Raw genomic sequence first — 23,154 nt, forward strand, 5'->3', positions numbered from 1 at the left:
TTTTGGGTAAATCGAAGCAGTCGTCGGTTTATCTTATTTTCTGTTTTAAAAATCCAGAAAGATATCTTTCGTTATTTAATAATGGACCTTATATGACCTCTATCGAATTTGTCAACTTTTTTGGATAATAATTCTAGATAGACGTTCCATTAATAGCGTCAGAAGCGAATGATCACTGGCTTATAGTTTAATCAAAATTAGATAATTACAGGATAAACATCGTATGGTGGGTTCAAAGTAGTAAAAGTTAATCGAGTTGATATTTGTGTATATTGTATCTTTCTTAGAATATCATTCCTGATAATTAGGTTCTTCTTATAATTTCTATTGTATACGAAATAGTACACTGAAACTAACGTTTCGTTAATTGAAGAAACATGTATTGTAGTTTCTTTACTGATTTTGGTAATTTCATCGTTTCCGGCTGAAATGGAGAACGGAAGTTTGGTTAGAGAGTTTGACAATCGGCGGAAACGTTACCACTCCGTTGCATTGCCAAAAAAAGTAGAGCGACGACAAACTCGTTTTACAAATTACCCGAGAACCAGTCTTCAGATAGAAATGTCTGTATCGAAAATTATTTCTTCGTTTCCCTATTGGTAGATATTAATTTAGTTGAGATACTAAGACGCAGAACTATTTTAATAATTGTTAAAAACATAGTAAGAAATGTATACAGTAAAAAAGTTCTTAATATTCGAATACAAATAGCAATTTTTTAATAATTTCTTTTCTCCGTCGGTGTATTTCAAATTGTCCGTTGTATTGGAAATAAAAAAGAAAAGAAATGAACGGTGATTGCCACGTTTAAAAATTGAAAAGATGAAATTTTCACATCTTTTATAATTTAATATCATCGTTTGTTTACCTCAGATGGAAAGGAATAATGGTACAAAATTAGTAAAATAAGATTACCATAATCATATGCTTTAAATTCATTTATTTACACGCAAATATATTATATGTATACGGATAGATATTTATATATTATGTATATATCACTGTTATATTCCTATATAACCCTTGAGATTTACACATACAACCTACGTTTCTTTCGACGTCGTCGCTCTCGCGAAATATTTCGCTCTCTCCACTCTTTTGTTTCGCGTCACGCATGTTATCGCAGCAAACAAACGAGAACATAATTTGCTGGAATCCTTCTTCTTTTTTTAATCTCGAAGCACTCGATCCGGCAATCTTTCGTCGTTTTACACAGTGATATATCTTTTTTTGTCTTTTTATTTAATTGTCTTTTATTGTTGTTTAAAAATGCTTAATCGATTACCGAACGAATATCATAGTCAAGACGGGAAATATAAAAAACATCGAGAATATCTCTTTTAAAAATGACACGTGTTCGAAAAGGCCATGACTGTAAAATCATTTCGCAATCTCGATAAATAGCTAACGATAGCGAGTTTAGAATATAAAATATTGTCGTGTTACGATTACGAAAATTTTCAGAACAGTGCACTTGAGATTAATGTAAACGGACCTCGATTAACATAAACCTTGATTTTTGTGTGTTTACAATAGATAGAATAGATCTCGATAGTATTGCTAGAACACTCCTTGTTCACACGAACCTAGGTGATGACGAGTAACTTATCCACGTATTTCGCGTCTTGTCTCTGTTGAGCATTAAATCATCAAAGAATCGTTTGAAAAAAGATTCGATGCAAAGTCTTCTTGTAAAATGATCCGAGAGAATTTCGTAAAAGAATTCTGCACAGGATGTGAAAAGAGGTAATGTTAAATCTGTTAAATCTTCATAGTACTACTAAGATTAAAAAAGTATTAAATTAATGTTAAATTTCATATTAATATTGTTATTGATACTATAATATTAACAATACTATAACATTATTAATAATATCATGCTTCGTAAAAATAAGATTACTACTTGTTAAAGAATATAACGATGAAATTATCCATTTAATAATGCTCTTCGCTACTGATTTCTTAATTTCTAAACTACCTTCTTCCAACACTCTGTGCACCAAACAAAAATTGATCTTAATCTTACTTCTGAAAAATTATACAGTGTTCACAGATTCATTTCATTGGAATGAAATAGAAAATTTACTTAAGACAACCTCGAAAATTAAAAAAATGACAAGCTTACGTGCTTATACTAAATCTTCGGCTTTATCGCGTAAAAAAGCCGAACATGTTTTCAAGATACATATTTTCTCTCTTCTTTCACACTTTTTCTCTCTCTCTTTCTCTCTTTCTCTCTTTTTAGCTGATCGAGTAACAAGTATTCGTTATTTACAAATCTATGATAGCACAGGTAATTTCATAATCGTGTTACCATGACTTCCGTTTACATAACATCTCCACTAAAAAAAATAGTTAAAAATAAGCAGCACATATTTCGAGTTTCGCATGCATCTAATAGTGCCATCTATAACCCTGCCTGCCTTGTAACGATCCAAACTGGCTTCTCTTTACTTCTTTTTCTTTCTTTTCATCGGACTGTAGCGACCACAATCATTTAAAAGTAAATGCTTCTCGATCACAAATTGTTCTAATGCGAAGACACAACCATTATTATTCTCATTCTTTTCGTCTTTCTATTTTTTTTTGTCTTTTCTATCGCTAACGGAACTTTCACCATCGTCACAAGCTTTTGTCCTGACTGTTTTGTAAACGTATACGATCATATTATATTAATCATCACTATGAACAAGCTCATTCGTGTTAACGTCGTGTGTATACAAAGAGAAGAAAAAGGATTTATTACAAAACAGCGGAGCTAATAACGAGTATTTCAAATGCGAAAGTAGCCTCTGATTTTGTCGCATAGTTGCTGTATGATTTCGTTATAAAAGTAGCCTCTAATTTTCTGACAGTAATTGCTGTATAATGGGACAAAATATTTTGCGTTGATTGAGAGACTGGAACTCCGCGTTTGAGAAAACGAGCCTTACACGATGTTATATCATAGAAAATAAAAAAAAGTAACGCAAACCGTATAATAAAAGCATTAATCAAATTATGAAACGATTTTCTCTCATTATACATATAGTACAAATGCAATAGTAAATGTCATATATGGCATCTTTCGAAAAAGCTTAAAATTGTTGGGCAGTTACAAAATATTTCCAATATATACAAATTCTCTTTCATTTTTTTCTACCTCTTGTCATTTCTTACTCTCGCATCTTTTTGTCTTACCTTTATATAGATATTAAACAAACAACAGTTTCCATCTTTATCTTATGGCCCACCGGTATGACGTAAACTTAATCATCCGTATACTTAATCAAATCTATGTATATAACATGTACACGTATAATAGTACTCTACAAACAGAGGGTCATGTGATATTTTTTTCTCACGTTGTAGTCACAAACCTTTCATGTAAGTGTTCCGAAGAGCTCTCGATCAATCTTGGTTTACTTTCTACGAGTATTGTGTACATGTGTGTGTATACGCGTGCGTATACGTGTGTGTGTATGTCAGTCTTGAGCCACTTTCATAAAAGCTTTCTACTTTTATGACCAGGTCGTCTCTTATCTTGAACTTTTTCGTATCAATAGTGTGTTGGCACATTTCTCCTAATATTTAATTATTATATATACTTATATTTTATATATATGTATATATATAATACGAATTCTATATATATATATAATATATATTCTATATATATATAGAGAGAGAGAGTGTAATGTACCTGTTTATACTTCGTAGTGTGAGAGTGTTATGTTGTTATGTGTGATACTTTTCGCGAGCTTATGCTATTACTAATGGCTCGTCATCGGAGAAACCTCGGATCACGGGACTGTCTTCTTCTTCTGAAATTACAAAAAATTGGAAATTTTGAATATCTTACATTTTCTTGGATAAATGTTATCAACAATTTAAATTATACTGCATTAAATTATACTGTTAAATGGATTGTAGACTCACCTAAGCCGTCTGTGGTACCGGGGAAGGTGGCCTGCCCGCGTCTAGTATCGTAGTGGCTATTAGCAAATTGTGTGAAACTATTGGGTAATCTTCTGTGTCTAACGATAAAGTATGCCAACGCAGATCCCAAAGCAAAGATCAGGAAAAAGGTTGTTATCGCATACGATATAATGTTAGCCGTATCTATAGTCACTGGTAACGATGATACTTCTAGAAAGATTAATTTCTTATTAATTACACTAAATTGCTTAAAATTGAATTAATATTTGTTAGATAATTTTTTGGTAATTATTTAATAACAGTGACACCTCGCCGATATTGAATAAGTCATTTGAAATATGATAATCATACGAAATGAATATATTACAAACCGAATACAACAACATATTTTAACACTCGGCGAAATCGGTGAGGTGCCCCATATTTTAAATATCGCATTTTTTAAGCTTATATGTAAAAGTAAAGTTTACGGTAGTTTGTTATTAGAATCAACGACTATAACTACCCGCACTGTGTACGGTGCTAAACACTTCGCTCAGAGGACTCTGGTAGCCTTCCTCAGTGACTAAACGAATAGCAAATGAGTAAATGGTATCCGGTTTCACATCTTTGTATATATACGGTGGCTGATCGCTTTTATATATCTTGGCGATCGAATCGTTCATTACGTGCGATCCTTCCACCACCAAAACCTCGTAATGATACTTCTCGTCTCTCATAGCGTCTGGTAAATCGTGTTCTTGCCAATAAACAACAAAGCGCTGTTCGTCATACAGAACCTTCACTTGATGAGGAGGTGGAATGTCTGGTGCCGTGTAGAAAACCGGTTGACTGGGTAGAGCGTTCTCGACATCCGTGGATATCGTTATTTGATACTTGCCGCCGTGTTTAATCGAGTTGAACGTATGCTTCATAACAAATTCCTTCGTCGCTGGCAAAGTCACTACAAAATGCTTTTTGAGCGTCGATTCTGTTACGGTGATCTGTAATTTTAAAAGTAATAACTTTCAAACAAACGAATACTTGGGTAGTTTTTCCAAATTAATTTTAAGATATAGCAAAAATATTCTTTCAGTTCAAGGGAAAGATATACTGCAATAATTCATATCGTTGAAATTTCTTATTCACCGTATATCTAATTGGCTCGTCGATGTTAGGACAACTTGCGCACCAAGAAATAATTATGGTATCGAGTCTCTCTGTTGGAATAACTTTTAGTTTCTTTGGCGGAGCCCGTTGATTGAAATGAGTAAATACTGAGACTGGTTGACTCAATGGCCCAGCGCCATAATCTCCATTCACGCCCACCGCAAACACATAAGACTCACAGGCTTCCAGTTCTTTGATAGTCGCTGACAGGTTTGTCGTTAAATACCTATATTCTGAAAATACAATTAATTTTCAACTAATGATTCAAATAATTGCCGATCGTTCCATGTCTATGATTTACATTACAAGACTATTACTTTGGAAAAATTCCTTCATTTTCACTGCATAATGAATTCCATACTGCCACTTGATTTTCCTGGTACTTTTGGGCGGATCCCAAGTAAGCTTTACCGACGTTCCGTGCGGTTTCAATAATTGCGCAACCAGGTTCGTGACAGTCGGCAAAGGAGTGCCATGCGTGTATGCAGTAACAGTCTTTGTCTTGCCAACGTAGTTCTTCCTCTTGGCACCGACTTCAAAATTATACATAGTTCCTGGAGCCAGATTCAGTATCTCCACGCGATTCTCCGTGTTGAAAGTCGGCGGTAGTACAGGGTATTTCGTCGGACCTCTCGGAGTAATGACATAGGTAACATCTTTTATCTTCTTCCATGACAGAATCGCTGAGTGATTGGAGACCGCCTCCACTTTAAGATCCTCGATATTGTCGATATTAGTGGATCCATCAAAGATTAAAATTGCCACGTTGGACGAGGCAGACTCTCGTTCCTTGTTCTTTGCTATTACCCAGAATGAATAATTCTTTCCTGCCTCGAATGGCATGTCTAATAAAGCGGAAGTCTTTTGCCTGAAGAACCGTACAGGTGGTATAGGTGGCGTTACGAATCCTTCGTAACCGGTAATAGGTCCATTCGGATGCAGAGGTGGTTTCCAGGTGACCTCTACAGTGGTTCCATTTTTCTGAGTCACGGTGACGTTCCAAGGTTCTGATGGGACACCTTCGCCCGTAGTAGCGATTAAATATTTGGCTGGCGGGAATGACGTGGTCTGGCCCTTTATTCTAACGTGAACTGTCATGTTGTAACGAGTATATGGTTTAAGATTGTTAAATTGATACTCCATTTCTTCGATCCAGTGGCTAGCATTGGTCCAATTCGCTCCAGGTACAGCGTACGCTATCGAAGGTAGAAACTCGAAACTGACGTTGGTGGGCAATGGCATCCACCAATATAGGAACAAACTGGTAGCAGTGACCGATCGCTCGTCCACTCCCATCACAAGCACCTGGTAAACACGGGAACTATTCTTCTCGCAATTGCTCTCGTCGAAACCATCTACGCAATCTTGTTTACCATCACAGTACGATGCCAGAGGGAAGCATCGTATCTCGTCGCATGGAAACAAGCCAAAGAAACAAGATGGCGTGGCTGCCGGGCTGGAGTGCTGTTCTCCGGAGCAACCTAACTCGTCGCTACCGTCTGGACATTCCTCCACGCCGTTACAAACGCTCCTTATGGGAATACACGCGCCGTCCATGCGACACGTGAATTGATCTTCTCTGCAGGAAGGCTGATCACTGTCCCCACAGTGCAGCTCATCCTCGCCAGAAGTACAATCACTGGAGCCATCGCAAACCCACGAATCTTGTATACAATCGCCATTCAAGCACTGGAATTGATGTTCCCGACAAACCTTAGCCTGTTCCGTAGGATATATCTCCGTCCATTCCTCGACATCCTCGTTACCACAACCCATCTCATCCGAGTCGTCTCCACAGTCGTCTACGCTGTCACATTTCCACCAGTATGGCACGCACTTCTTGTTATTGCACATAAACATCCAATTATTGCAAGGGCTGTTAGGGAAAATTGGTGCCAATGACGGTGGTTGCTGAGTGGTACAGTTAACCTCGTCAGACCCATCGGCGCAGTCTTTGTCCCCGTCGCAAAGCCATGAACTGTATATGCAACGATATTTAGTATGCGACAAATTGCACGTGAACTGCCACTGTTCGCAGACCATCTCGCTACATTCATTCTCGTCTCCTCCGTCTTCACAGTCTGGTTCACCGTCGCACTTCCAACTAGCTGGGATACAACTTCCGTCTGTCTTGCAAAGGAACTCGTCGGATCTACATGTGCCAGGGAATACCTTCTTGCTGCAGTTCTTCTCATCGGAACCGTCTCGGCAATCGTTCTCATTGTCGCAACGCCATCTGTGTGATATGCATCTACCGTTTGCGCACCTGAACTGTGATTCCGTACATTGCGGATAGTTGCAATTCATCTCGTCTTTACCGTCCTTACAGTCGTGATCGAAGTCGCAGACCCAGTGCTTCGAGATACATCTGTTGTCATCACACTCGAAGTTTGGCATACACGTGGTGTGTTGTGACGTGCAACCGACCTCATCCGAATTGTCTCCACAATCATTGTCCCGATCGCACCGCCACGATGACGGAATACATACTTCATTAGCGCAAGCGAATTGATTTGGGGCACACGTACTGGCTACTCTGGGACATGTGGAATTGGCGAACGGGGTGATTCCTCCTGGGCACATACACTTGCCATTGATCATTTCCATTCCATCAGGACAAAGACAAACATAACCACCACGAGGTGCTCCGACACAAATATGCGAGCAAGTATTATTAACGCAAGCGTTGGTGCCTTGTTGAATGCTGTGCGCAAATACTTTGAGATCCATCAGACCAGGTAATTGGCCTATGATAGAAGTGATGCCGAAACCATGATCTTTATCTGCGACGAATATCATAGATTGCTTCCAATCATCCCAATACATGTTGTCCTTGAATACTGCTATGGCGAACGGATGTGACACTTTGTCACTTTTAGAGATCACTTTCTTGAGTTTCTTTCCATCGAAGTCGCTAGATCCGATGTAATCCTGCCTGGCGTCCACCCAGTAGATCCGTTCTGCTATATGATCGATAGTTATTCCATTTGGCCATTCGACATTTGGTTCCACAAACAATCTCTTCACATTCGTTCCATCCAGATTGGCTCTCGATACAGAAGCATTTCCCGGAGCCCAATCGGTCCAAAACATATACCCATTCATTGGATGAACAGCTATTCCCCTAGGTTTCTGCAAGTTATTGGGTCCTAGGATGGTCCTTCGCATTCTTCCCATGGTAGAAATGTCTGTCCTGATCACCTGAATCCTCATTTTAACGCCGTCAACGATATACAGAAGATTAGAGACCCAATCGAGAGCCATTCCTTCTATGGAACTTAAATCAGTCTCTACTAGAATTTCGGGGAAACTTACACCATCTTGGAAACATTGTCTACCCACAGTGTCATTGACAATATCCGCCCAGTACAGACAATTGTTTCTCATGTCGAACTCGATCGCTATAACGTTCTTTAAATCGTGAATAGGTAGTGTTACCAATTTCTCGTCTAATAAATTGATTCGCGAAATATGCTCACGTTGAGCTACCAATAAGAATCCAGGTTTTTCCTGTATAGGGCATGGAATCTCGTCCGGTTCGAAATTTCGCGCTAAGCCACCTATGCATTCATCATCGGCTATCTTTATATAACCCTTTGTTCGATTATAAAATGCGCCAGGTTCACAGGTATTCGGTACAGCATAAGGGTCATAGAGAGTCATGGATTTATCTCTGATACAGTGATAAGGATTTCCAGTTCGTACGAAGCCAAAGTCGCACTGATAATCGTTAAAATCGCATCCGCATATTTCCGTCTTTATTGGTCGATCATAATCCATCCCCGTGTAACAATTAGCTTTCAGTGCTCTTCTTTGATAGACGTCTTTCCGGCCTAACACGCAAGCCATCACCGGTTGATCGGTACTCGTCGGTGACCAGAATTTAAAATCATCCTTGGTACAATCTCTTTCGAACGCGTTCCTCAGATCAACCTTGATTATTAGCCACTGATGCTGGCCACTACCTGAACCGAACATCGTGAAAACTGTAGTATTTTCCCCTGGTTCGGTCATCAGTCCGTACACGCGCAACATTTTCTGATTGAATTCGTACGAATGCCAAGTCTCCCCTTCGTCAGTAGAGTAAGAAATGTCTTTGGTTTCTCCGCGTGACTTGAAGTACTTAACGGCAACCAACAGACCACCATGGTCTCCCATGTTAAAGAAGTAGTAGTCCTTGAGGATCTGTTTCCAAGTAAGGCCAGCATCTCTCGATACATACAGAGAAGGATGACCTTTAAGATTTGGCCCTATCACTCCTGTAGCCATTATAATACCAGGAGCAGACTTCGAACTCATAATAGATACCGATCTTGTCACGGGATATAGCTGACTGAAACGTTGGCTCAACTGCAACGAACAATTCTTAGCGCAGTGTATGTAGAAACCTTCGTAATTGGCAGTAGGTGGTTTTATACTGTTCCATGTCGCACCATGATCGAATGTTATCACGGAAACTAAATGCTCGAGTCCAATAGAACCTGATTTTGGTGCTCCTTTTACTTGCGACGCTATATAAATGCCACGGAGACCTTCTACTTTGTACAGATCGGTAAATGCTTCATCCGCTACGTCACTGGAAAAAATCACATACGAATTGGTCATTCGTTCCTTATCCTTCTAATTGTTTGCTTGAGATAAATTGAGATAATTACTTTAGCCAACTGTCTTTCCAGGTACTGTTCGGGAAAAACGTAAAAATTCCCTCGAGCGATAATGTGAACGTAGCCATCTTCTCATCTATAATTTCTGATATATAAAGATTGACATGCGTTTCATCGTGAGAAGCCGTAACAAAAACTCTGTTATGTGAAACATCGACTATATGATAATTCTTAATTGGCAAAGGCGTATTAAACTCGGCCTTGACGAAGCTAAAGTTCTTGTAAGATACGAAAAGATCCAAATGCTCCGTTCCGTTCTGCGAAGCAAAAATTTTGTTTATTCGCAATGTATATCCGGTTAAGATATATACAGCATAAAATTTTATAAGCTTGATTTATTACGTGCCTTCATTTTCTTTGAAGTAGCAAATCTGTAATCTCCTCTAATTTGAAAATCTTCCACTTCTGAGATAATCACTGTCGACGGTCCGATCAAGCGAGTCACTGAGTCCTTTAGTAAATTATTCTGCAAGTCAATCTGGTAAACGGTATTTCTTCCATCAGAATGCATGCGTTCGATGATCAAAGCCGGTGCGGGCGACCAGAAAAATGCTTTTACGTAAGGACGCAATATCATCCACGTGAAACCAGTGTTCGATGATAACCATAGCTGAAACCAATATAATAGAAGCATAAGAATTATTTTTCTAAACTGAAAATTACTTTTAATGGAAGAGTATCAAAACTTACATTGGGCACAGGACTGACTTTGTCCAAAGCAAGGACAATATCAACGTCCATTTCATAAAACGAGATTTCACTAGGATGAAATCGTACTCGCACCTTATTTATCATTTCTCCATTATCTGGTGTAATGAAAAGTAACTTGTGTGTACTGTCCACAAAGATACACTGGAAAAAAACGTTGAATCATGTTAAAACGATAAATTGAGTGGAATGAAAATTAAACTAAAATAATAATAAAATAATTATGAATTCTGCAACTATAAATGAAAATTACAAGATGATACTAATGAAATATGAGCTTACAAATCTGTAATATTTTGGATGATTGGTAAACTTGTCCAGGGTAGCATACTGATCATCTCCAATTCGAAATTTTTCAGTTATATTGACAAACGTGTCACCATAATCATAACTTATATACACAGCACTAGGATTAGTTGGTGTTGGAGCTGTGCTGCTCTGCAATTTCATCACTGGTGTACTATCCCTTGCCAAGCATATTATCACATTGGATCTTTCTCCTACCCAGTGAACTATCAACTGCTGATGGGAATCATTTAAAGCATTGATCTGCGGGGAAAAGAAAAAGTTGAAACATTAATTCCCAATGTGAAATTATCAGAGATATCATCAGTCACAACATAGATAAAGATAGGGATAAGCTGAAAAGTACAAATATGATAAATATAAAAAAATGTAGTATAAAATTTTTTCTCCATTCAGTAAAGATTGAATGAAGGTCAAATGTATTACATATTGCACTTCATGGAAAAAGATTGCGTACTTCTTACTGTGAAAATACATACAGGAAAATTTTTACGATGTAACGATTCTAATAAGAAACTATAGATTGTCTAATATATTAACACGACGTGATGGATAAGCGATGAATCGTTAATTTATTACGACGAATTGTACAATAATTCTGTACAATTGTACAAGTTTTGAACCATAGAGATATCGTCGGCTCGCATCGTAAGCTCTAAAATGTACGAAGTAATTTTTTATTTTTCTCTTCCCCCGGTCTTAAATAACTTCAAGGATTTCTGCAGTGTGGTTACATTACACATGTGAAAAAAAGTGAAAGGAATTTCTGAAAAATCGTTGCCAATATTTATTCACTAATTTAACATCTATTCTGTACATATTACTGATCATAAAATATTATTTTCTTGCGAACAAAATATTTATTTAACTTCATTTTGAAATAATTTCGATTAACATAAATAATTAATATAATGAATTATATATTAGAACATATATAAATATAAAAAGAATATTACTTTTCCTTTTTTTAATTCATTAGAAAATTCCAGATTAGAAACCTCGAGTTTTATTATAATTATTATTCTATTAAGTAATTGAATCCCTAGATGGAGTTCGTGATAAAAGATAAATATGTAATATAAATTCGTGATTTAATTCGTACATAATTAAAAAAGTATTTATAAATATTGAAATTTTAGCTGCTAATACGAGTGACTAATGCCGTAGGCTTTTTTCATATAGTTTATTTTATCAACTTAACTGACTAATATAATACATATGTATTCTTTTGTTGTCATCTACTCAAATACTTTAGTCTGTAATCTTACTTTGGATTTAATTGCATTCGCTGGAATGACACGTATTACCTATGAGTAACTGTCACACGCTGCTTAAACGCTATGTATCATCAGAACATTCCATATTTTTTAATATAAATGTCTGTCCTTGAGGGAAAATAAAACTGCGCTATTTCATGTTATTTATCACGCCGTATATTTCGCGAAAACATTTCGAATAGGTTTTACGTAAAACATACGAAAAATAGTTTCGAGAAAAGAAGTCAAAGTACACTTCTATCGAATTCAATAATTATCGAATACGATAAGACAAGCCACTACAAACAAAGGAAAAGAAAATTGCTACCAATTGTAATAACAATGATTTCTACGGTTTCGATTTAGCTAAATATAGAGCGCAATGTCGTACTAGGTATTCTTTTCGTCGGACAACCTTATTTCCAATTCATGAGCACACAATATGATAAATATGAAACATGTCATTGATTTCAATTGGAGCAATTCATCAGTAGACACTGTTCAGCTGATACGATACAAGACGAACAAAAAACCGTGGTTTTTCGATAACAATCAATGGAGTGCTTTATTTGAAATATGGAGTTCGGTCGATCGCTAAAAAGGAAATAGAAAAATGAAAAATGGAGGAAAAAGATGAGAATCCATCACAGAAAATAAAGGAGACGGATAGAGCGGTTACTGACCTCTGCGTGTCAATAACAGAACAACCATGACGCGTTACTCCGTTTCGTCAAGATTGATTAAATTTAGTCCGGAAGGGACATAATACGGCAATTACGTTCTCCGCTGTTGAAAGCACAAAGGCAGCGCTATGTATGCCGGCCTTATTAGCTGCCGCATAAAATTCTAAAAACGCACCTTATCGGCGAGTAACAAGTATGCACAAGGAATGATAAGAGAACAAAAACAACCTATCTTATGCGGGAAATAAATCGATGGCATTGCCGTTGCGCGAACTGGATCAAAAGAAACAGATCGTTGGTAAAATATTAAAATATAATATCGTACCTTCGTTGTGATGTTTGGATTGTTATTTGGAAATAGCGGAACGTCCCTACGCGTTCGACTAGCTGACGTTTCCCTGACATCGGAATAATCATCCCGATTTATGACAAGAGGCTGTCTATAACCATAAGATTCATAGTCCTCGGTAATGTGAAGGGTTTTCGCTTTTTCACCGAATCTCTGTCCGTTATTAAAACTCGTTAACAACATAAAATGTAAAATAAATGCAGAATAATAGAAGACCGAAGTCGTCCGGCCGGCCATCTTGCTCAGACTGACTTTCTTTTATCATGGCATGTACAAATATATATAACTAGATATACAGGGTGTCTCGAGTAACTGAACCAGACTATAATTCTGAAATGATGGAGGGTAGAAAAAAAGTTTCATTAGGTAAAATTGAGTAGTTTCGAGTGAATCATGACCTAATCATCTAAGTATTTACACATTTAGTGTGAAAGTTGAGTAGTTTTGAGAACTGTAAGGTTACCCCTATTTTTTAAAATGCAATTTAAAGTTTTGTATATATCAATGAATGAGTTTGTTTTATATAATATATATAATATGTATAGAGAGTGTATTATATTAATCGTGTATGAATATAATTATCTTAAAAAATATTTCGTTTCATGAAATTTATCATATGAAAGAGAAGGAAATAAATTAGAATAAATGTAAGGCTACTGCGTCACATCTTTCCTTGTCATTCGTACGGTCAGTTCTGCACTTCAGAATTAAAGTTAAAATGTTTTCTATGCTAATAAATTTTCGACGTATAAGCATCATAATACTCCCTAAAAAAATGTTTATATTTTCTAGCGGGCTGTAGTTTGACCTCGTTGCATGAAACACCTTATATATATGTGTGTATGTATATATATATTATATATTACGACAATGTGTGTATTTATGTAGAGTATATCAAGATGAAGAACTGCATGTCTAATATAATGCGTCTTAACGCGCATGCGCCTTTCATCATTTGTATATTTATCTTTAAACAGAATGATCTCGAAAGTTTTTGCAAGATAAGAATCCATAATATTAAATTAGTGTAAAAATAAAAAAAAAAAGTAATATCTTGAAGTTCTTTTAAACTTTGTACAATTCCATCTTCTATATAATAAATAAAACCTGCAACAAGGAAGATGTCGCGCGTTGAGGACACGACCATACCTCGTGGCGATTATTGACTGCGTTTTGGAACACGTTTAAGTTTAAATTGTTTGGTAACAATTTTTAAAAATCATTCGATATTGTTAACGCACTATTTTGAATAACAACAGTATTTTTATCAATGCATCTAATTTGTGTAAATTAATAAATATATAAACAATAGTTATATTCAAAACAATTACAATTACAAACAATTAAAACGAAATTAAGACACTCGTAAATTTTACTGACTACAAACTAATATTATTTAAATATAAATTGGAGCATAATTGTCAACGTAGTTATCAATGGGAAAAAAGGTTCGTAATAAAATTGAAAGTCATCGTTGGGGAAGTAAGTACTTTTATCGGCGACTCTCAAATGTATGTAATAATAAAACTACATTAGATAATGACTATCATTTCCTGGCGACACCATCAAGGTCTCCCTCTGCTCTCGGTACATCTATTCAAGCAGAGCGTATGATTAAAAAAAGGTTTTTTTACATTTCTAATTACTAAATACGTAAATAGAATACGAAATATATGTACAGCAAATAATAAAATTTCTGTCATTTTCAACTGTGCCAATAATTTTGTAACTTTGTACTTCATAAAAAATTTATCTTACGAAAACAACAAATTTTTAAAGTTGAAATTGATCTAAACAAAGATATAAAGATTTAAAGCATATACTGTCTAAGATAAAATGGTATTATGAAATCATAATCTTGCCTTCCTTCTTTTCTTATTAATCTCTAATCTAAAAATATTATCAGGATTTATGGACGAGGATGGAAATATTCTTAGGATCATTTCGTACAATTATAATTATTAGATAGTTTTACAATTATTATATATTTCCTATTATAATCATTTTTATTTCTTATAATTTAATGTTCTTCGTTATCTCGTATTTATATTTATATATATATTTATATTTATATATAAAACACATAGCTATGAAATATTAAGTTGTGTGTAGTGTAGCAATGCGACTCCAAATAGTTTAAAAAATATCCACTAAATGCACATGCATTAAACTAGAAAAAAGCGAACGGTGTCATCGATTTCATTGTATGTTTCTTTCTTCTTTTGATTAAGATCGTTAATTATTGTGTTTCGTTCTTCTTGCCTAGGCGTATACTGCGTTACTCATGATCGTATGTACAAATTAGTGAAGCGCACAGTACAATATATAGTAAAAAAGATGAGACGTTTTACAAACGTATTCCCAACATGTGCTACTCAGAGGTATCGTTGAGAGAAATATGATTATTATCACGTCAAGAAAAAGTGCATTCCAAGAAAAATGGAACAAGTCGACGTCGATTGAAATGAGTCGCATTGTAAATGGACAACATCTGAACAGAAAATAGGGCGACAGCTTTTAGTAAAAATGAACAGTTCTTAAATAATCGTCACTGAAGAAGATGGTCAAAAACGCGGTTCTTAAGTTTCGACCTTAAACCATTCTTACACTCTATATGAAACAAAGAACAACCGTGATAAATATTTAAAAATGTCAAAAGATAAGACAAAAGGAAAATAATAAAGAATACGAAAGTTAACAATCGCGTAAATCGCAACGTGAATATGATATCAGTTATTATCAAGCGAGACGCTTCAAATGGAATCGATACCATTCCCAATTCTTCTCGTTGATAAAAGCTCACTTGATAAAAACTACATCTCACACGCAGAAACACGTATAAAGAACAATTAAATATTATCTCTTCGTTCTATTCTTAATTCCGTCGAATCATGATATTTTGGGATCATATATAAGAGGAAACTCTTTAAATTATTAAACAATGTGTGTTCCATTTCTTTTTTTTTTATAATCCTCCAATGCGTATTCCCTTAGGGCGTAGCATATATTTAACAATTCTTTTTAAAAGCTAATTTATATTTATATTTATATATAATATTTATATATTTATTTATATATTTATATATGTATCATGTCCCAAGTTAGTGTGCCGCTTAAATATATATATGGCAGTCATCGAAACGCAAACGAATCGTTTGCGGAGAAACGCGAAATTAAAAAAAGAGGTGCTGGGCGAGAGGAAGTGTATATACCGGTGTAAGACCTTACAAATGAACACGTGCATCGATTGAGCTGCTTAAACAGATAAAACAGGGCAGATATCATGAATTAAAGAACAACGTTTCTTTCCTTCTTAAGACGAGAGCAACAACGCGTATCAAGTTACTGCACAAGCTCTAATAAGAGTTTCTTCTAAAATAGAAACATTATAGCACTCTAAGCTGCTACAAATTTTTATCTATGTAGTATAAAAAGGGCTAGAAGATACTTTTCAATTAAACGAGAGTTATATCTCATAAGGCATTGCTTCTCGAGTTCCTCTTCAACAACGAACGTCTGTTCAAAAATGGCATTTACGCGACTCGTAGAAACATAGAAAATTGTCCGAAGTAATATTAGCAAATATATACTGTAAAAAATAGATCACTTATCGAGCTACGTTTCATTGCTGTTATTCGATTCGTTACGTGTCATCGCTTGAAAATGTGATCTACTGGCTTATTCTGAACAGTCTGAATTAATTTTATAATCGAATTCTTATCTGACTTATAATATGCAGAACTTTCGCAGTAACTGTGATATCAACTGTGATATCAACTAAATATTACAGACAAACGAAGGATTGCCTTGGCTACATTGTAAAATAATATCAAAACGCAAGATACGCCCACGTATTAAATTACAAAATCTAAAACTTGTACTCAGTTCACTATGCGAGTATGCGAGAAAGATGGGCAATCAATTTTGACAATTAATATCCATGTCCAAGTAAACTCGATCACGCTAACGTGGGACATCGAATGTGTGTGTATGTTTGTGTGTCACTTTCTCAACTAGCGATATATTGCAAAGTGTCCGAAAATTCCTTGAAGAAACTAAAAAAGACGCAATTAAAGACTTCAAATGGCCTACACGCGCGTGAAATGTTTTAAATACATACAGACAGCTGCTTAAATATTTTCTATTAGTTTCTTTTTTTTTTTTTTTTTTTTCTTCGTGATGAATAGTTATCGAAGATGGTAGGCATTTTTCGTAAAATCGACACGGGTCTTATAATAAGTCGAGTCTTCCTTCGATTTTGTTTCTTTCTCGTTTTTTTTTCCAAACACCATGTCCGCGTGTATGTCTCCTAATTCTTACAATCAGCGCTGCCTTTTTATTTATTTGTTAACCACGTAGAGCGACGAAACATTTCTTTTAAACTGTGTGTGTTGTGCTGAGCGGCTTATACCGAACTTCACTGCTCCAGTTTAGCTGAAAATTGGCAAACAAAGCAAACATTAAATTAAAAAATGTTAACGCGTATTACGTAGAAGGCATGTGTGCGTAGTGTTTCTTTAAAAAACAATGGTAATTTCTTATCCACGAGGCGTAGAGCTAAATTAGTCTTATTTCTCTTTCTATAGTTCATAAAATTATCAATAAAAACAAATTCTTAAACAACTTTTTAAGATTTCTATAAATTGAAATGAAAAAGAAAAAATGTATATATCAAGATTTAAGTTTCCTTTTAAGCTAGCGAACTTCATCCAAAAAGATATTCCTTAAATAACATTTAAGATATTATTACATGTTTTTTTAATAGTAAACTAATGTATACAAAATTAAAGATCTCTAGCCTCTTTAAAATTGAATACGCACGATATTGAGCAAGAATGTGTATCAAGTATCCATAAGGAAATATAGCGCAGCCTGTTTTTTACCTTTCCACTTTTTTGAATGTTTAGTCCGAAGACTAAAGACGATTCGAAAATCTGCTTTGAAATATAATTACATTTGATTTCAATATTTCACCTAATACACAATTTTTAAATAGTAAAATGGACAGGTTGAAACAGGTCACCCTGTATATATGGGAATAATAATACTACGTCTCAAAATATCTTTTAATGCTGCTAAATGAGTGCTATAACACTATCTGTCAAGGTTTAATATGAGCAAGTACGGATACTACACACAAATCTGGGCAATTAAAGTACATATGCACGAATCAGCTCTATCATTTAGGAGCTGCACGCGTTTATGTAAGTCGCGTGTACAGCAAAAATTTACCTCCAACAGTAGAAGGCAACAGTGTCGTATCTTACTGAAAACCAGGATGATTTCTCTGAAAGTATTTTCTTTTTTTTCCGACCAGCAAAGAAGCGTGAACAAATGATATAATATGTATGATGACATAACGAAGCAATGACAAAAGGATGGCAGCAATATAATCCAACAATGATATACAATAAATCATGTGTGTCTACGCATATATATAATAATAACAATACATTATACTAGAGCGAACGAAAGAAATGTTTCATGAAAAAGCAATGAAAAATGCTGATAAAAAAGCGCCTGTGAACTGAGCTTTGTTTGGTGACACGATTAAAATGATTGTGTTTCATATTCTCTTCCTCTTGTTTTTTCCCGAATGAGTCAAAATTTGACTCATACATTTCATATATTCGGTTTTCATGTCTTGAAATGTTTTGTCGCTAAAGTACAGCTGCTCGCTTAGGGATGACAATCATCCATCGCAATTCGTTGATCCGCTGACATTACACTTTGTGAAATTAAAGCTATTCTTTGCTGAAATACGATATTTTGCATTTTTTAATTTGCGTTCTAGTTTCTCATTTGGTCTTCTATAACCCATACACGTTTATATCCAAGCGATATTTATCGACTTTACTAAATTATATAATTTATAAAATTCTAGAACCTTCAAATAGAATAACTTCAGAATTTACTAATGCCGGAACATGTAACTTGGCAAATCTTTTTAGCACTCAATTATGCATAGCTTCGCTAGATTCTATAGATAGAGAATAGCATTTTTCATAGAATCAATAGTGTTTGCAAAAAGTCAAGTAAAAATTAACACTCCCTTTTTATGTCAAATTTTTACTTCACTTCAAATTGCTATCGTATCTTTCTCAAAATCAATAAATGCTATCATTCGAAAGAATATACACTGCACCTCATATCTATAAAACCTAAGATTCTCAATTTTTATACAGGTACAACGCCAAATCTAATTAGAAGCATATAAAAGCAAACAGAAGTTATAAAAATTATAAAAGAAGAACTTATAGAAATTATTGTTACAGTTTCACTTTATTTTACCTTAAATTCAATTCTTTATAGTAAAGTATTCTGTTACGCTGGTTCTATAGTTAGTCTCCATTTTTAGTGGACATACCGTACAAAAATTGAAAACTTTGGATAGTTTTATAATTATGAAGCGCAGTATATATATATATATATATAACGGATAACGAGTTATGACTGTAATTAGCGACTTGAACGTTATGCAAGGAACTTTTTACGGTCGCGCATATGAAACACAGTTAAGCACCGCACGTACAGGTTCTCCTTTTTGTAGAGAACTTCGATTATAATATATATCATTCCGCATTCACAATTGGAAGAACATTCCTCTTGTACTTTTTCAGATATGCTAATTAAATGTAACCAAAAAAAAGAAACAAAAAGGTGTAACAGAAGGATAGAGAAAAGAAAATTGGTAAACGATGATCAATGAAAATCGTGCAGTAGTACGACGGTAAAAATGATCTAATGATTATTTATGCGACTCACCGCAATCTCTCTAAATGTTGTTCCAATTGTGTACTGTTTTCTTACAGTTCATTGGTTTCACACTTTCTACTTTTTGGCTTTTCTAAAATATGATAAATGCAAAATGTGATCGAATGAAATGGAAAAATGTCTGCCAGCGTTAAACGTATACCGTGAGATGGTAATGACACGGGAAAACCTCGAATCTTTAGAACAATCGTGAATAATTCATCGGTCCGAGGTGATCACCTTGCCACTCGTATAACGATGATCAATGATATTTTGAAAATGAAGCAAAATATTTATAAAATACCTACATTTTGGAACACGCTTTTTAACTGGAACTTTTAACCGGAGTTTTACTTAGCTCTCAGAAATGTACAGATGACGAGAAGCTAGCGAAAAATGAAGATTACTGAATGATTAATGCAAGAGAAAGGAAAAAACATTAAAAAGTCCATAGTTAAACATACACACCCTGTAAATATGCTCCAATACGAGCAATTAACGATGCTTACTAACAATGATTCGCGTTAAAAATTGACACAGCACTCGTAATCGATTCGTAAAGGTAAAAGAAAGTGATTTGACGATCATCAGCATGAAGAACAGATGACACGGAAGATGGCATGAATAACGAGAAGTTTTTATAAAATTTGTAATCGATTTAAGAAGAAACGACGATTAAAGAAACGAAAATAATAGATTTGAACAACGAAGCGTTTAGCTAAAGATATTTCGTTTCCTATCGAATTCCATCAATCTTGTAGTCTTTTTATCTCTTTTTTTTTTTTTTTACTTTACGTGATATGTTGGCGTTACGTATCTTCGCACGCGGTCATCCGGTCGCCTTTTTGCCGAATTTTTGTCAGATACTTCTAACGAGAGACTCACTTTTTCTTGAGAGTGAAGAAACTACGCCGCTTGGTCTCGGCTTGTGTAGGCGCGGGTAGAGTATGCGCCCTAGACGTACCCGCACCTGATGTACCCTGTGCTGCTTGGTTCAACACGGTAACCCAGTCGTTCATTTCAGCATCGTCTTTAGCCTGGAATAGGAAGTCTGATCCGCTTTGTGACCTAAAAGATACGAAGTTTTAATCGATACTTCTCCATCGTATTTATATTAAATTGTACGTTTATGATCACAGAAAGAAGAGAGCAGGATTTTCAACTTTTTCAAGCAAAATATGTATTCATCATATTATGTAATTTCTATGAATATATTGGCAATTATGTCTAATTAAATCACAAAGTTGCAGACCCCGTGGCAAAAGTTTTTGTAAAATCTCCTCTATCGTTAATATAAATTCTTAGCGTGAAGCCAAACAGCAACCAAATATTGCTCCTCTTCTCATTCTCTGTCATATTGGGACTACAAGCAGAACTCACTTTACTCGGAAGACATGTTTCTTCTTAGTGTAATCGCTGGCCACAGTAATAGTCGCTCCTCTAAGGTCCAGAGGAGACTCTCCCTTGTACGGTTGATCAGGCGCTGCCTTGTATGATTTTTGGTCGGTATATACAAACAAGCTCTGTCCACGAACGACCATGTACACTTTGTGCCAGGACCGATTAGACGCCTTCTTCGTTGTGCTCTCCCATTCGTGCTTTCGTTGCAACACGCCCTCGAATTCATCATCGGTGGGACTTCGTTGTTCTGTAAAATCAGATTTATTTTAAAGTCAAACTGACAAACGACAGAAGATAAAAAATAACTATACTACTTGGCGAATAGTATGCGAAGAGTTAAAGAGAAAAGAACGTAATCTACGTTACAACATCCAGTTTCCTTTCGAACGTGTAACACAACTGCAAACACAATTATACATTCATTGGGTGGAATCCATTTCAAGTAGGAAGACCTGAACAGTTAATCAGATAGACGTTATAAAACAATGCCGGAATGCAATCGAGATACCCAAACATGTACACGCATTCACCGTACAGCACCAATCGTAAACTTGATTCTGATCACGTATGATTAGAAGGATGCATACATTATTAATGTTTCCATAGCCCAGATTCCTAATGCTTCATTCATCCCTCGTACACGTATTCCAGACACACGTACACAATTCAGGAAATTAAGGAAACGCTTCCTGCGATCATCAATGAAGCTGCAATGGCAAAATATTTAATAGTCTTTGTTCGACGATATGAAAGTTTATGTTCCAGAGGCTCGTATCACTACCTAAATAAAATGTTAATTAATTCATTAATATATTTCGATCGATTATCAACTAGTGTTAATTCCATTAAGTTTACTTTGCTGTGATTGAACGTTTATTAAATTCATATCACTCTCAAGCGAACTTAAAGAGATATTAACGAGCTATTATCGTAATTAAAATGGTGGGTAGGCATAACGGTAGCAGAAAAACTCCAGTGTGCACGATGTTTGAATAGAATTGCTTACCGGAAATGCTGCGCTCATCGTCACTCACGCCACTTCGATCTAAACTCGGCGACTTGGCGGACTTTCTCCAGCGGAAACTCCTGAACGGCGACTTGCTGCGACTACGTTCCTTACGTCTTAAAGTACCAGACTCGGAACCGCTTCCACCTTTCGGAGCTTTTAACACGACACACGTAACACACGCCACGTTATTAACTACTTACATCGAGTCACATCGACAGCCTAGTTTTATTTTAGAATTGTGGTCGAAGGAAAGTAAGGGACGGGAACGTTCGTTAAATTCGCATCGTTTTGCCGCACATGCAACGCATGCTCATGCGAGATTCACTTTATCCGGCACGATACAAATTCTGGCAAAGATATGATCCGCTTTTGAAATTTACATCCATCGATGTAAGTTTTTTAAACATTATTTTTTTTATTATTATTATTAGAAAAAGAATCAGAAATTATACAAAACACAATCGATGAGTTTGCGATAACAAGAACGCGATTCCAATATTTAAATTGTATTTACCGTGAAATGATCGCGATACTATTAGAATGTTGATCGATTGTGAATTTATAACACGTTCGAAAAGGGTATTTTATCTCTAATTGATTTTTGTTGGTTTATTCAAATTGTTTGTTACAGCGATCCTTTCAGTTTTTTAATTTCACCGTTTCTCTACTTTGCCAGATTTGCTAACGTCTGGACGATTTATTAAACAGGTAGGTCTTATTACTACTGAAGTAAAAAAAGATGATGATGGTGATTTTTAATCAGAGAAATGAATCAAAGTCGACACGGGAAAGATATGATAATATTCGTTGTTGATACGTAATTCGTGATTGATTTGCTGGTTCGCAATGTTTCATGAAACCCTATCATATTTTTCCCTCGTAATATTAATTTGTAATTAATAATCTACTATGAAAGACATGACTCTAAAATTCTACGATTTTTCTATTTCCCTATATC

The 23,154-nt window shown here is 35.4% G+C and overlaps 2 protein-coding genes across 9 annotated transcripts in view; both read right to left on the bottom strand.

Moving 5' to 3' along the window:
* Positions 1–923: 923 nt before the first annotated feature.
* Positions 924–13,301, bottom strand: LOC132905816 (sortilin-related receptor-like). Its single transcript, XM_060957475.1, has 10 exons — positions 13,010–13,301; positions 10,722–10,988; positions 10,422–10,583; positions 10,078–10,341; positions 9,723–9,988; positions 5,385–9,643; positions 5,047–5,300; positions 4,424–4,901; positions 3,919–4,128; positions 924–3,803 (listed from the first exon to the last, which is right to left on the bottom strand). The coding sequence occupies exons 1-10, from the start codon at positions 13,268–13,270 to the stop codon at positions 3,742–3,744; spliced, it is 6,483 nt and encodes a 2,160-aa protein (XP_060813458.1). The 5' UTR covers positions 13,271–13,301; the 3' UTR covers positions 924–3,741.
* A 1,698-nt stretch (positions 13,302–14,999) lies between these two features.
* The window catches only part of LOC132905799 (spectrin beta chain), a 39,816-nt gene continuing 31,661 nt past the window's right edge, over positions 15,000–23,154 (bottom strand). For 5 of the 8 annotated variants that reach the window (XM_060957434.1, XM_060957435.1, XM_060957439.1 and 2 more), the window contains 4 exons: positions 22,194–22,349; positions 21,167–21,434; positions 20,672–20,854; positions 15,000–17,467 (listed from right to left, as the gene is read on the bottom strand). In XM_060957434.1, coding sequence (XP_060813417.1) covers positions 17,464–17,467; positions 20,672–20,854; positions 21,167–21,434; positions 22,194–22,349 — 611 coding nt within the window. In that variant the 3' untranslated portion in view covers positions 15,000–17,463. The remainder of the gene's footprint in view (positions 17,468–20,671; positions 20,855–21,166; positions 21,435–22,193; positions 22,350–23,154) is intronic. The other 3 variants (XM_060957441.1, XM_060957438.1, XM_060957440.1) reach the window with 1 other exon arrangement.

The sequence above is a fragment of the Bombus pascuorum genome, chromosome 4, assembly GCF_905332965.1.
Source record: "Bombus pascuorum chromosome 4, iyBomPasc1.1, whole genome shotgun sequence".
In the NCBI taxonomy this organism is placed as follows: Eukaryota; Metazoa; Arthropoda; class Insecta; order Hymenoptera; family Apidae; genus Bombus; species Bombus pascuorum.

Excerpts from the sequence above, each read along its gene's own strand:
- LOC132905816 (XM_060957475.1), bottom strand. The coding sequence starts at position 13,270 with ATGGCCGGCCGGACGACTTCGGTCTTCTATTATTCTGCATTTATTTTA. Across the intron at positions 10,584-10,721 it reads ATCCAAAATATTACAGATTT|TGTATCTTTGTGGACAGTAC; the intron begins GTAAGCTCATAT and ends GTTTTTTTCCAG. Across the intron at positions 4,902-5,046 it reads ACGAGCCAATTAGATATACG|ATCACCGTAACAGAATCGAC; the intron begins GTGAATAAGAAA and ends TTAAAATTACAG.